The sequence below is a fragment of the Doryrhamphus excisus genome, unplaced genomic scaffold (assembly GCF_037039965.1).
Source record: "Doryrhamphus excisus strain RoL-2023G ecotype Guam unplaced genomic scaffold, RoL_Dexc_Guam_v1.1 HiC_scaffold_24, whole genome shotgun sequence".
In the NCBI taxonomy this organism is placed as follows: domain Eukaryota; kingdom Metazoa; phylum Chordata; class Actinopteri; order Syngnathiformes; family Syngnathidae; genus Doryrhamphus; species Doryrhamphus excisus.
Window position 1 is genome coordinate 4660728 of NW_027621862.1, and position 13184 is coordinate 4673911.

A 13184-nucleotide genomic window follows, 5' to 3' on the forward strand; every position below is an offset into this window, starting at 1 on the left:
ATATCACAGTACAAACAATTACAAATAATGTTTTACTTTGAATAACCAGTTAAGATGTTAATGTCACTTATTTGGAAGCAACGAACTCACCATCACGTACAACATTTCCCCAAAGTTAATGATTGCACCATTTCCGACAGTCATGAACGCATCGTCGGGTCCGTACAGCGGACAGCTACTGTACAGTTGGGGCCGACTGACTACGGCGACACACACGGAGGGGCTTTGTCGATGTCTTAATTTCAACGTTTCATTTGCTTGCCATTACACCCCCTGTAAAGGACGAACGGGTAAGATTTTGACAATAATGCAGCTGTTGTGAGGACGACATGACGTCTGTGGTTAACACTGTAATGGGCTGGGAGCGCGGCTAGTTGCAGTTTAAATGTACTCGGCGTTGACCGGTGACGAATGCAGGCGTTTTGCTTCGTTCCGTTCGTTCATTCACCACTCTCCGTCACCATACACACGTTAAACTAAAATTAAAGAAACGCCAGAAAAACAAAACATCTGTCAAGTGGAAATGTAAACAGAAGTGTAACACCGGAACTAGCACTAGCTGTAGGCTTGCAAAGTGTCAACCTTGCTAACATGTTTGCTACCGATAGCATACTACACCAGGCTGTCACCGCAGCTTTTAAACACGACTTGAATATTGGAGTTAAAACTTCCAGGAATATTATTGTTTTCAATCACAACACTAGCTAGCTAGCTAGCTAACGCCTCTGAATGTGGACGCCCACTTTAGTATGGCTAAAAAAAAAGTCCGAGGGCCCATAATAGCATTACTAACCTATCGTATTTATTATTAAAGCTTACTATTACATCAACTTACTGTCCTATAAGACACTGCATAGTCACAGGTAATAAAGTGCTATATTTACAAGGTCAGTTCTAGCAAAAATGGATGCCAATGGTTTACTTGCTTACACAACCAAGGGAGTGTTGTGGTCTACAAATTAAACCTTGCCTGATGACACACCCAAAGCAAGAGAATAATATGTTACAACATGTGTACTAGTAGTAGCTGACACTTTTAACTAGTACTATTATCATACCTTTGCTTGAACACATTGGAGGAAGAAGGGAAAAGAAGCACATGCAATGTTGCAAAAATATCTATTTTGGATTGTCAACAAAGTTTTGAACTGTTTTTGTGACACATTGTATATCACTCAAGGGCAGGTAGACAATGTACTTAATTCTTAAAGTTTGAGAAATAAAAGCACATACTGTGCAAAATTGAATGCACAACTTGGCTGTGGTGGTTGTGAATCTTCCACTTTGTTTTTAACAAAGTATAGCAACATGCTAAGCTATCACAGAGTGGAAAATATTCCATTCTTAACATAGCATAAAGCAGGGGTGCCCAAAACTTTTCCGCCAATAGCTGCATACGGAAAAGATGGATTTTTTTTTTGAGCCATCCTGATATTTAGGGGATTAACGGCATATTCTGTAGATATGCGAAGACGTTATGGAACTGATTCATTAGATTTACATTGTTTTCTATAGGAAAATGTACCTCTGTTTTTGGCTCATGGTGTATCCATTATGAAAACCATTAGTGTTATGACTACCTAAACCTTTTTTTGTTTAATTGTATTTTAGAATGTGCCAATTAAAAACCAGCTGTGGGATCCCTGGTCTTCTATCATTTATGGAAAGTTATGTTGCTCTTTACTGAAGTTAAATAGTAATCGCTTGTCAAGAAAATCTGCACTATTGTAACTATGCAATATGTTAAGTCAAAATGGCCCTTGCTGGGTTCGAGACCTCAGGGCTTTAACCAACGCCATAGCCTATTTTTGGATGAAAATCAATCCCCTTTGGGAAGAGAAACGGTAATTGACTTCAGCAGCTGGTCAGCGTTTTCACATCAAATTCATTCAAGCTGACTTTGCATTTAAAAAGTGCTCACTAATAACATGCCTCCTAAAAGCGCCAGCACGTACGATGGATGTGGCATCCAGGTAGGCTCGTTTTACAAATTGACGACCAGCTTCAGCCGTCGGACATGTTAGTCTTTGTTTATTGTTCTTGCTGACAGTTTGCATGCGGTCCCCGATGTCACATAATGAAGTGGGTCATCCGTGGAATGAAAAGCAGCTGTTTTGAGACGCTCACATGGCCCGCGTTGCGGACTGCAGCTGAGATCCTGTCCCCCTAACCCTTAAAATGCATTCATCATCTGTCTTCTGTCTCGCTGTCTCCATGCACAGTCATCATGGCAGAAGCCCACCAGGCTGTGGCCTTCCAGTTCACAGTCACCCCGGAGGGCATTGATCTGCAGTTGTCCCATCAGGCCCTCACCGAGATCTACCGCTCTGGCCTTCGCTCTTGGAAGAAGCGCATCATTAGGCTTAAGGTGCGTTGGTAATTCATTACAAGAATATAGCTTTTGGAATGAAGTGGAAGTCGCAGCAGCATGTACAGTGATGCATTCCAGAAAAAATTCATATTTGTCTGCTGTCAATCAATAAAGAACACTGGATGCTCACGTTCACTTTGCAAACATTACACTGTTATTCATTATGTACATAAGGTGTAAAGGAAAACCGCACTTCTTTTGGAATTTTGCCCATCATCCACAAACCTTATGTGAAACACATATTTCTTTCCCTTTTCTGTGCATTCTAACGAGAGAATACAAATTAACAAATTAATATGCAGGTCATTTGGACCTACATATCTGTATTTCAACTACAAAGCCCTCTAAAAATGTTTTTTTAGCATTTTATTGTTTGATATACATGCTGTGATCATGCATTAACAAGTACATTGACGATAACATTTAATACTTACGGTATCTGGACTCATTTTGATAATTTAAAACATGACTGACATTTAGCCTGTCAACAACAATAGCATTGAAACTACCACACTTACTATGTCCGCTCTCATTGGGATGGCTGTGTCTTCCAGCACATGTCAGCAAACGAGCATCTTGTTGAGTTTTTTTAGAGAAATTGAGCACAAGGTATCGACTCTTCCGTCAAAATTCCGTATGTCAGTGAGGAGTCGTGTTACTCCGGCAGATAAATATTTTTTTGTGTTAGCTAGTACAATAACAATATCGCTGTAGCTTGGTTAATATACATATCAGTTATGTAAATAGACACTGTTGCTGTTTTTTTAGGGCTTTATCACCAAATAGGAAGGTCCCAATGATGTGCATTTTTAGCTAGCTCATATTAACTTTTTTCTTTTTCACATAAGGATTGGGAATGATGGGCAAAAAAAAAAAGTGCAGTTTTTCTTAAACAGTCAATCCTTGCTATCCCATCAACAGAACAGTGTGATAACAGGAGTGTATCCTGCCAGCCCGTCCTCCTGGCTCTTTGTCGTCATAGCAATCCTGGCCACCATGTACACCCGCTCCGACCCCTCCATGGGACTTATAGCCAAGATACAAGAGCACCTGCCTGTCAGGTACCTATCGAGATCTGACTTCCCGTGTTTACTTTTGTGGTTTCCAAATCAGCCAGAATTCCATTTGACATTCCATTCTAGTGTACTCCATTCAGTCTTAAGGACTTGTAATAAATGTACTAAAAGCACTGTCTGCATTTCAGCACCAAGGGCTGATTTTACACAACACCGGGACCTCCTGAGACTTAGTTAAAGTTGTTGAATAATTATAGGTTATCACATGGTTTGTCTGGTATCAGGCCCGGTATCATGCCCCCAAGTGTCAGTATCAGCCCGAGACCGAAGGTCTAACCATGTGATGATCTTATTATCACATACTATTTAATCACGAGCTTATTATCATGTACTTTTTAATCAAAAGACCATTTTGTTTCCATAAAATGTTCAGTTTATTACATGTATTATATCTAAACAGTGTAAACACAACAATTGCAAAAATATTTCAACAATAATATTTTATCTTATCTTATCAATGTCTGACAATTAAAGTTCTCATAATCAAGTTTGGGTTTTTTGGTGACTGGAGAAGCACTAGGCACTAAGCACTCGTGTGCTGTTCTCTGATTGGTTGTTTCACGGGCACGATACCAGAGCAGCGCGCCCTGAGTGGACAGCTACGGGGGCTGATACTGGACATGGTTAAACTCTATATTTTATCAGTATCACTGCCCTGGGCTTTGACACAGTATCATTTCGGCCTTTTCCCGTATCATTCATGTGCGGTTTCTAGGGTACAGGGACAATTAATACTGTAGTATGTGATAATAATATAATATGGAATAATGATAGTAAAAGGACCTAATGTCTACTATTCTTCATCAGTGACACTCACAAATTCCTTCAAACCCTCCAGCCAGTCTATGAGCACCCAGTGTCAGGCGGTGGTGTCAGCAGTGCTCTTCAGCACCTTATTGTGGCTCCTGCTCATCTTCACCATGCGTCTGTGCCTCAAGCAGCTTCTCTCCTACCACCGCTGGATTTTCGAGCAGCACGGCAAGATGTCCAACACCACCAAAGTCTGGGTGGTGAGTTCTTAGTCTCTTGCCTCTCCGTGTGAGCTGTTGTTTTGAAATATTTGAGGAGGTTTTATTAACCCCATGCTTGTGTCCATATGGCAGGCACTGGTGCGTATCTTCTCTGGCCGAAAGCCACTGCTCTACAGCTACCAGGGCTCACTGCCAAACCTGCCTTTGCCGGCCATCAAGGACACGCTCAAAAGGGTCGGTTGCCATGTGAAGTACGGGAAATGGCAACCGGCCATAGATTGCTAACTAAATGCTACATTTAAAACCCCGTCCTTCTAACTCTGTTTAATCTCCTCAATGTGTAACTGTGTGTCTTTCCTGTTCAGTATTTGGAGTCAGTGCGTCCGCTCATGGATGACGCCGAATATGAACGGATGACTAATCTGGCTGGCGAGTTTGAGAGCCGCCTGGGCAATCGCCTACAGTGGTACCTCAAACTGAAATCTCTGTGGGCTGCCAACTATGTAAGTGGACCTCATGTTCACACTCATTTGAAAATATCATTAACAGTTTATGCCTGGTGAGAGGTTCTGTGGTTTGCATTATTTAAGATGAATACGTGTGCAAATGTGCATGTTCTCCCCGTGCATGCGTGGGTTTTCTCCGGGTACTCCGGTTTCCTCCCACATTCCAAAAACATGCTAGGTTAATTGGCCACTCCAAATTGTCCATAGGTATGAATGTGAGTGTGAATGGTTGTTTGTCTATATGTGCCCTGTGATTGGCTGGCCACCAGTCCAGGGTGTACCCCGCCTCTCGCCCGAAGACAGCTGGGATAGGCTCCAGCACCCCCACGACCCTCGTGAGGATAAGCGGTAGAAAATGAATGAATGAATGAGCTGCAAAATGTTAATTATGAATAATATAAAAAGTTATAAAATAATAAAATATAATAAATAATAATATAAAATAATTTAAAAATAATAAATAAGTGCATTTTTATTTATAGCATTTTTTTCCATTTTTTTATTTTTATTTTGTGAATGCAAACTCGTCTACCGCTGTAACTGCTAAATTGTCTATATGTGCCCTGTGATTGGCTGGCTGATCAGTCCAAGGTGTACCCCACCTCTCGCCCGAAGGCAGCTGGGATAGGCTCCAGCACCCACCCCACCCCACCCCACCACCCCAACCCAACCCTTGTGAGGATAAGTGGTAGAAAATTAATGAATTAATGAATGTTTTAAGGAGACTGCACAGCGGATGAGTGGTTAGCGCACAGACAGCTAGGAGACCGGAGTTCGATTCCACCCTCGGCCATCTCTGTGTGGAGTTTGCATGTTCTCCCCGTGCATGCGTGGGTTTTCTCCGGGTACTCCGGTTTCCTCCCACATTCCAAAAACATGCTAGGTTAATTGGCAACTCCAAATTGTCCATAAGTATGAATGTGAGTGTGAATGGTTGTTTGTCTATATGTGCCCTGTGATTGGCTGGCCACCAGTCCAGGGTGTACCCCGCCTCTCGCCCGAAGACAGCTGGGATAGGCTCCAGCATTCCGCAGCGTCCCTTGTGAGGAAAAGCAGTAGAAAATGAATGAATTAATTAATTTCCGGGCTGCACGGTGGTTGAGCGGTTTTCGTGCATGACTCACAGCTGGGAGACCGGAGTTCAATTCCACCCACGGCCATCTCTGTGTGGAGTTTGCATGTTCTCCCCGTGCATGCGTGGGTTTCCTCCCACATTCCAAAAACATGCTAGGTTAATTGGCGACTCCAAATTGTCCATAGGTATGAATGTGAGTGTGAATGGTTGTTTGTCTACATGTGCCCTGTGATTGGCTGGCCACCAGTCCAGGGTGTACCCTGCCTCTCACCCAAAGACAGCTGGGATAGGCTCCAGCGCCCCCGCGACCGTCATGAGCAACAAGCGGTAGAAAATGAATGAATGAAGAACGTGTGCAAATGCTACATTATTATCTTTCTGACTGTTTATGTTTATTTTAATAGGTTAGCGACTGGTGGGAGGAATATGTCTACTTGCGAGGAAGGAGCCCTATAATGGTCAACAGTAACTACTATGGCATGGTATTGTTTTTTTTCCACTTACTATTGCACATCATATTCTGAAGTTGCAGCTCAGTGAATATGAACTCAGGACCCCTTTAAACTACCCGGTTTTGACCCCTTTTTTGTGTCTTCTGTCCCTAAGGACTTCCTGTATGTAACTCCGACACCCATCCAGGCAGCCCGTGCCGGCAACACCATCCACGCATTCTTTCTATACCGCCGCAAACTCAACAGAGAAGAACTCAAACCTGTGAGTTAGCGCCAACTGTGATTATCTTTAGAAATGTAAATGTTATGGTGTGATCATGTTTACCTCCATTATTTTTTTGCATGTACTGTACATCTCCATTGGTTTAACATGTTCATGTGTATGTGAAGACCCTTGTGTTCTCACATCATGACACCCCCCTCCCCATTCCCACCCCCTTTGCTTTACTCAATGTTTCCTCCATTCTTTCTTTGCCTTTGTGTTCCACTCCCTTGACCCCCCCTCCCCCCTCCCAGAGTCGTATACCCGGCACTGTCATTCCTCTGTGTGCGGCTCAGTGTGAGAGGATGTTCAACACCACACGCACTCCTGGAGAGGAGACGGGTAAAGAGACGGACATGTACACAAACACATAACACACTGCGTCAACATCCCCTCCAAGTGGCCTCTTGATACACAATGTCAGCATCTCAACGATGTAGTCTTCATCAGTCATCGGTGTTGTGTGTGAGTTGCTGTGCAGCCCACCATCTCATCCCTCACCTATCACCTTTTGTCCTATTGAGCTCTGTGTGGGTTTGTAGACTGTTCCACTCAAAGGTCTATTTGTTTTTATTTGCCCACACATGATCTTCTCTCATCTTTGCTTGATTTCCTTATTCCTTCGTTTCGGTTTCTCCTTTCCTGACTGGCGTTGCTGCGGTCCCTTCTTCTTCTTCTTCTTCTTCCTCCTCCTCCTACTCAGTGGTTGTTGAGGTCTGCAGTTCCTTGCTGTTCCTATCAGTTTGAGAGGATGTTTGACACTTGTCGAATCCCTGGAAGACTTACAGGTAGTATTTATATATTTATATATTTTCTTTTATTGAACTGCTGTAAGACACAACCACTAAATAACAGGCATATTACTGTGTGTCATTTTAGTCTACAGCTAGAATTAAACCAGAGGAACAGATTGCATCCTTCCATCAATTCATATGATATGTAGTATCTCACAAAAGTAGTCCCTCACATTTCGGCAAACATTTAATTAAATCTCTCCAATGGACAATACTATAGAACTGAAAGAGTAGTCAGTGTACAGCTTGTATAGCAATATAGATTTACTATCCACTGAAAATGGGGGGTAGTATTTGATATCACAGGTTCATGTCTGGAGACATTGCAGTACGTGGTGACTCCTTAATCTTCAACTTTAGCGTTAGCGTTCCCCGTCATCTTGGAAAACCAGTTTACCAAGAAAAGGGATCACGCTCTTCTTCAGAATGTCACAGTACATGATGGGATTCCCATCAATGAACCACAGCTCCCCAGTAGTGATTTAAGGAAGTCGCTGGAAGTGACGACACCTGAAGGATCACTGGCCGGCTTTAACCACGTGTCCCTTTCAGGAAGTGGTTTTGCTGACTTGGCGGGCAATTGGGAAATAAATGCGGGCGCAATACGCAACATACCTCCCCTGTTATCTCACATTGTGGATTAGATATGTCATGTTTGCGGCGCGTTGTACAGTGGTTAGAACAGGGGTGGGCAAACTACGGCCCGGGGGCCACATCCGGCCCGCCAAGTGTTTGAATACGGCCCGCCCAATCTTTCCAAAGTATTTCATTTAAACTCAACATACAACCTGGCATCATGGCCTGAGCCAACCTTTTGATGGTTTTATCAATTTCGTTTTTTGACATGGTCTGTTGTTTACAAAGTGCTCCTGAAAAAAGAGACACAAGCACATAATAATAATAATAATAATAATAATAATAATAATAATAATAATAATAATAATAACAATTATTATTATTATTAGATTATAAGATTATTATAATTATTATTAGAACTATTATGATTAGTATAATTATTATATTAATACTAATTATTATATTAATAATATATAATATTATTGTTATATTTGCATATTTTACATAATATAATAATTATTATTTTAATTTTATTGTAATTATTATAATATTTTATTATTTTTTAAATATTTAAATATAAAATAATAAATAATAATAGCAGATTGCATGACAATTTTACAGATACAATAATACCAGGTGGACTGTTACGTGTAAAATATATAGTGGCCCCCCCCCCACCCCCCTGTAAATTTTGTCATATCAATGCGGCCCGCGAGTCAAAAAGTTTGCCCACCCCTGGGTTAGAATGTACCCTGCCGGTCGCTCAAAGACAGCTGGGATAGGCTCCAGTACACCCCCGCGACCCTAGTGAGGATAAGCGGTATAGAAAATGGTCATGTGGAATGCGGCTTTAAATAAATTCAGATACTGCTACAAGCTAATGTACAGTGCATACTGTGTTTTGCATTTCATGTCAACGTTATGAATGCAATGTCATGTATTTGGCCTCTTGAAGACACTGTGCAGCACTGGCAGGACAGCGACTACGTGGCCGTCTACCACAGAGGACGCTACTTTCGGCTCAGGGTGTACCAGGCAGGCAGACTCCTGTCTCCCAGGGAGATTGAATTCCAGATTCAGAGGATTCTCGATGACCCTTGCTCTCCTTGCGCGGGAGAAGAAAAACTTGGCGCTCTCACTGCTGGCGAAAGGTCTGCCTCACATGCGGCCATTGGTTTTTTTTGTTTGTTTGTTTTTTCCAACTCATTGTGCTTGTTTTTGCCTAGAGTTCCATGGGCTCAAGCCAGGAGCAAGTACTTCAGCAGCGGAATCAACAAGCGCTCACTGGACTGTATCGAGAAAGCCGCCTTCTTCGTGACCTTAGATGACGACGAGCAGGGCATGATGGGAGATGACCCATTGGCTAGTCTAGACCGCTATGCTAAGTGCTTGTTGCACGGAAAGTGTTACGACAGGTAGTTGTAGTCCAAACCTGGCATGGCAGCTGTTGCTATGTCAGTCACGTCCATTGTTTTTGTCACACAGGTGGTTTGATAAGTCTTTCACGGTGGTCTACTTCAAGAACGGTAAGAACGGCATCAACGCGGAGCACTCGTGGGCCGACGCGCCAGTGATAGCGCACCTGTGGGAGGCAAGGACGACGACCCAAGAGCAAAATAATAATGTAGTTAAAAAAATGCAGACAGCAGTAACCTTTAGCATCATGTTTACTGTCTATACAGTACGTCCTGGCCACCGACTGTTTCCAGCTGGGTTACAACGGAGAGGGGCACTGCAAAGGAGACGTGGATCCATCGCTTGCAGGACCTCAGAAGCTCAACTGGGAAATCCCTCCAGAGGTTAGTACATCAAGTCGTTGAAGCGTCTGCGCGGCTTGAGAATGTAGCATCTTTAAATGGGATTGAACGTGAACCCTGTGTCTGTGTGTGTCAGTGCGAGGAGCAGATCTCTCGTTCCCTGGCGGTGGCCCAAGCCCTAGCTGACAACATAGACTTCCACGTGTTATCCTTCCGAGACTTCGGCAAGGGAAAGATCAAGAAGTGCAGAGTCAGCCCAGATGCGTTCATCCAGGTGGCTCTTCAGTTGGCCTACTTTCGGGTGAGGAGCATCCACGCGCTGTTGTCATGTCTACGGTATTTTGGCCGCTCTGGCACCTGATTATCTTGACCTGCACATAAAGATGACTTTTGATTTGCTGCTGCAGAATCGGAAGACATTTTGCCTGACTTATGAGGCCTCCATGACCCGTCTGTTCAGGGAGGGCAGGACGGAGACCGTTCGCTCCTGCACCAATGAGAGTAGTGCCTTTGTCAGAGCGCTAGTGGGAGGAGAGGTGAGGAAAAATCCTCTTGGTAATGGTAATGGTTTTATTTCATTTGAACATGCATCAGATTACAATTGAGTGCATCCCATAATCAGTTCACAGTTCCACATGTCCAAAAGGAGTAGGAAGAAGCAAAGCTTATTAAATCCTACCCCTCCATCTGGTACTTTTACTTTTTATTTTATTTTATTTTATTTTATTTTATTTTATTTTATTTTATTTTATTTTATTTTATTTTATTTTATTTTATTTTATTTTATTTTATTTTATTTTATTTTATTTTATTTTATTTTATTTTATTTTATTTTATTTTATTTTATTTTATTTTATTTTATTTTATTTTATTTTATTTTTAAAAAATCATTTCATTTCATTTCATTCTTTCTCCCGGAGGTGATATGAGCATCCAGTGACATAATGCGTACCATAGTAACTGTCAATATATTGATATATATATATATGGTACTTTTACAATCAATAACTGTTACATTTGTTCACTTTCTGCTTTTGTAATATAGTTTAAGTTTTGTTTTTTTTTATTTTAATTTTTTGTCACATACCAAAGTACCAGGTGACATATAAGTGTTTATAAGTGTATATAAGCGTTTCAGATTTTGTTCTTCCCCGAGATCTTTTGCGTCCAATCGTTGTCCAACTGTGAGAGGCGACCCATCGCTTATATTTAGCATAACCAATGTTTCCTCCACCAGCCATTGGAAGTGTGCAGGCGTCTGTTCCGCACTGCTTCAGAAAAGCACCAGCATCTGTACCGCATGGCAATGACCGGCGCTGGCATCGACAGACACCTCTTTTGCCTCTATGTTGTGTCCCAGTACCTGGGAGTGGAGTCACCTTTCCTAAAAGAGGTTCTTTTCGACTTTCCTATTCAATGTTTACCATTAGTCTCCACATTTCACTCACTGTTCCCGTTTCAGGTTCTGTCAGAGCCATGGAGGCTGTCCACCAGTCAGACATCCGTCCAGCAGGTGGAGCTGTTTGACCTAGTGAACCATCCGGAGTACATTTCCTGTGGAGGAGGCTTTGGTCCGGTCAGTGTTACAATTACAATTACAATACGATTTAATTAATGCCGAGGTAGCCATGAGTGGTCTGCTGGTCTTTCAGGTGGCAGATGACGGTTATGGAGTGTCCTACTACATTTTGGGAGAGAGCCTGATCAACTTCCACATCTCCTGCAAGCACTCATGCCCTGACACTGTGAGTTCACAACCTGGTAGTCACCCCTTAGCTACATCGCGTTTGACGTTTGATCACGCCTGTAGAGGGCGGCAGACCTGATGAGGATTTGGTGAGCACTGAGCGTTAATAAATAGAGTTTTCCTTCTTTCGCTTTCTTTCCAATTGCCGATAGCTAGAACCGCTATTGGCGGAGAGTGGCAGTGCCTGGTGCCGCACCATTGCTGTAGTGTTCTACTACACTGCAGCCACTAGGTGTCAGTAACTTTACATTTCCAATAGTCACCAAGTATCCTGTCAATGCTAATGGGAGTAAAAGTGACTATAGAAGTCTTATTTATTTATTTTATTAAAACCCATATTAAACAGCTTTTCTATGCCTTGTATAAATAAGGAATGCTACTTCACAGAAATTGATTTGTCACAGTTAGGTCTGCAACTAATTAACCGCGATAAACAATGGGCGACTGTATGTGTAGATCGTAAAATCATTCATTTTCTACCGCTTTTCCTCACGAGGGTTGCGGGGGTGCTGGGGCCTATCCCAGCTGTCTTCGGGCGAGAGGCGGGGTACACCCTGGACTGGTGGCAAGCCAATCACAGGGCACATATAGACAAACAACCATTCACACTCACATTCATACCTATGGACAATTTGGAGTCGCCAATTAACCTAGCATGTTTTTGGAATGTGGGAGGAAACCGGAGTACCCGGAGAAAACCCACGCATGCACGGGGAGAACATGCAAACTCCACACAGAGATGGCGGAGGGTGAAATTGAACCCCGGTCTCCTAGCTGTGAGGTCACCGCGCTAACCACTAGACCACCGTGCAACCATTCATTCATTCATTTATTTTCTACCGCTTATCCTCACAAGGGTCACGGGTGTGCTGGAGCCTATCCCAGCTGTCTTCGGGCAAGAGGCGGGGTGCACCCTGGGCTGGTGGCCAGCCAGCCAATCACAGGGCACATATAGACAAACAACCATTCACACTCACATTCATACCTATGGACAATTTGGAGTGGCCAATTAACATTAAATGCATTAAATTTTTGGAATGTGGGAGGAAACCGGAGTACCCGGAGAAAACCCACGCATGCACGGGGAGAACATGCAAACTCCACACAGAGATGGCGGAGGGTGGAATTGAACCCCGGTCTCCTAGCTGTGAGGTGTGCACGCTAACCACTCAACTGCCGTGTAGCCCTAACCTCCATTTTATTTTTTATTTTTTCTTCAAGGATGCCCATAAGTTTGGTGCTCACATCACAAAAGCCTTGCACGATCTTCTGGAGCTGATGAGTCCCCCCGGCCAGAGAGAGCCCAGCAAAACTGAGGAGAGTCGGCCTGAGGTCAAGAAAAACCTTTAGAGAAAGAGGATGCTGAAGTGGACGTGTTTTACTCGAGTTACTGATGGAGGGACACCCGGACATGTTCTCAGGTTGTTGTTGAAGAAGAGACAACTCAGTGGGGTCACGAGTGAGATGATGTTTTTATTACATCCGTATTTATCTGGTGTCCATGGAAGTGCACAGAATAAATGTGTCATTTCAATGGGGGTTGAACCATTTCCTGTTATTTTAAGTTAGTACTTGCTTCAGCGGTTGTTTTGTACTG

At 42.9% G+C, this 13184-nt stretch overlaps 1 protein-coding gene across 2 annotated transcripts; it reads left to right on the forward strand.

The window, feature by feature from the left end:
* Positions 1 to 253: 253 nt before the first annotated feature.
* LOC131109415 (carnitine O-palmitoyltransferase 1, liver isoform) lies at positions 254 to 13121 on the forward strand. Of its 2 annotated transcripts, none has more exons than XM_058061373.2 (19): positions 254 to 290; positions 2223 to 2368; positions 3293 to 3432; positions 4286 to 4457; positions 4551 to 4652; positions 4784 to 4921; positions 6404 to 6481; positions 6606 to 6713; positions 6968 to 7055; positions 9039 to 9234; positions 9310 to 9498; positions 9569 to 9674; positions 9766 to 9882; positions 9977 to 10141; positions 10248 to 10376; positions 11078 to 11233; positions 11303 to 11416; positions 11493 to 11585; positions 12809 to 13121. In XM_058061373.2, exons 2-19 carry the CDS (start codon positions 2228 to 2230, stop codon positions 12935 to 12937), a joined length of 2361 nt encoding a protein of 786 aa, XP_057917356.2. In that variant the 5' UTR covers positions 254 to 290; positions 2223 to 2227; the 3' UTR covers positions 12938 to 13121. The 2 variants fall into 2 exon arrangements, with proteins under 2 accessions (XP_057917356.2, XP_057917358.2); XM_058061375.2 differs by lacking the exon at positions 6968 to 7055 and adding an exon at positions 7417 to 7501.
* Positions 13122 to 13184: the final 63 nt, after the last annotated feature.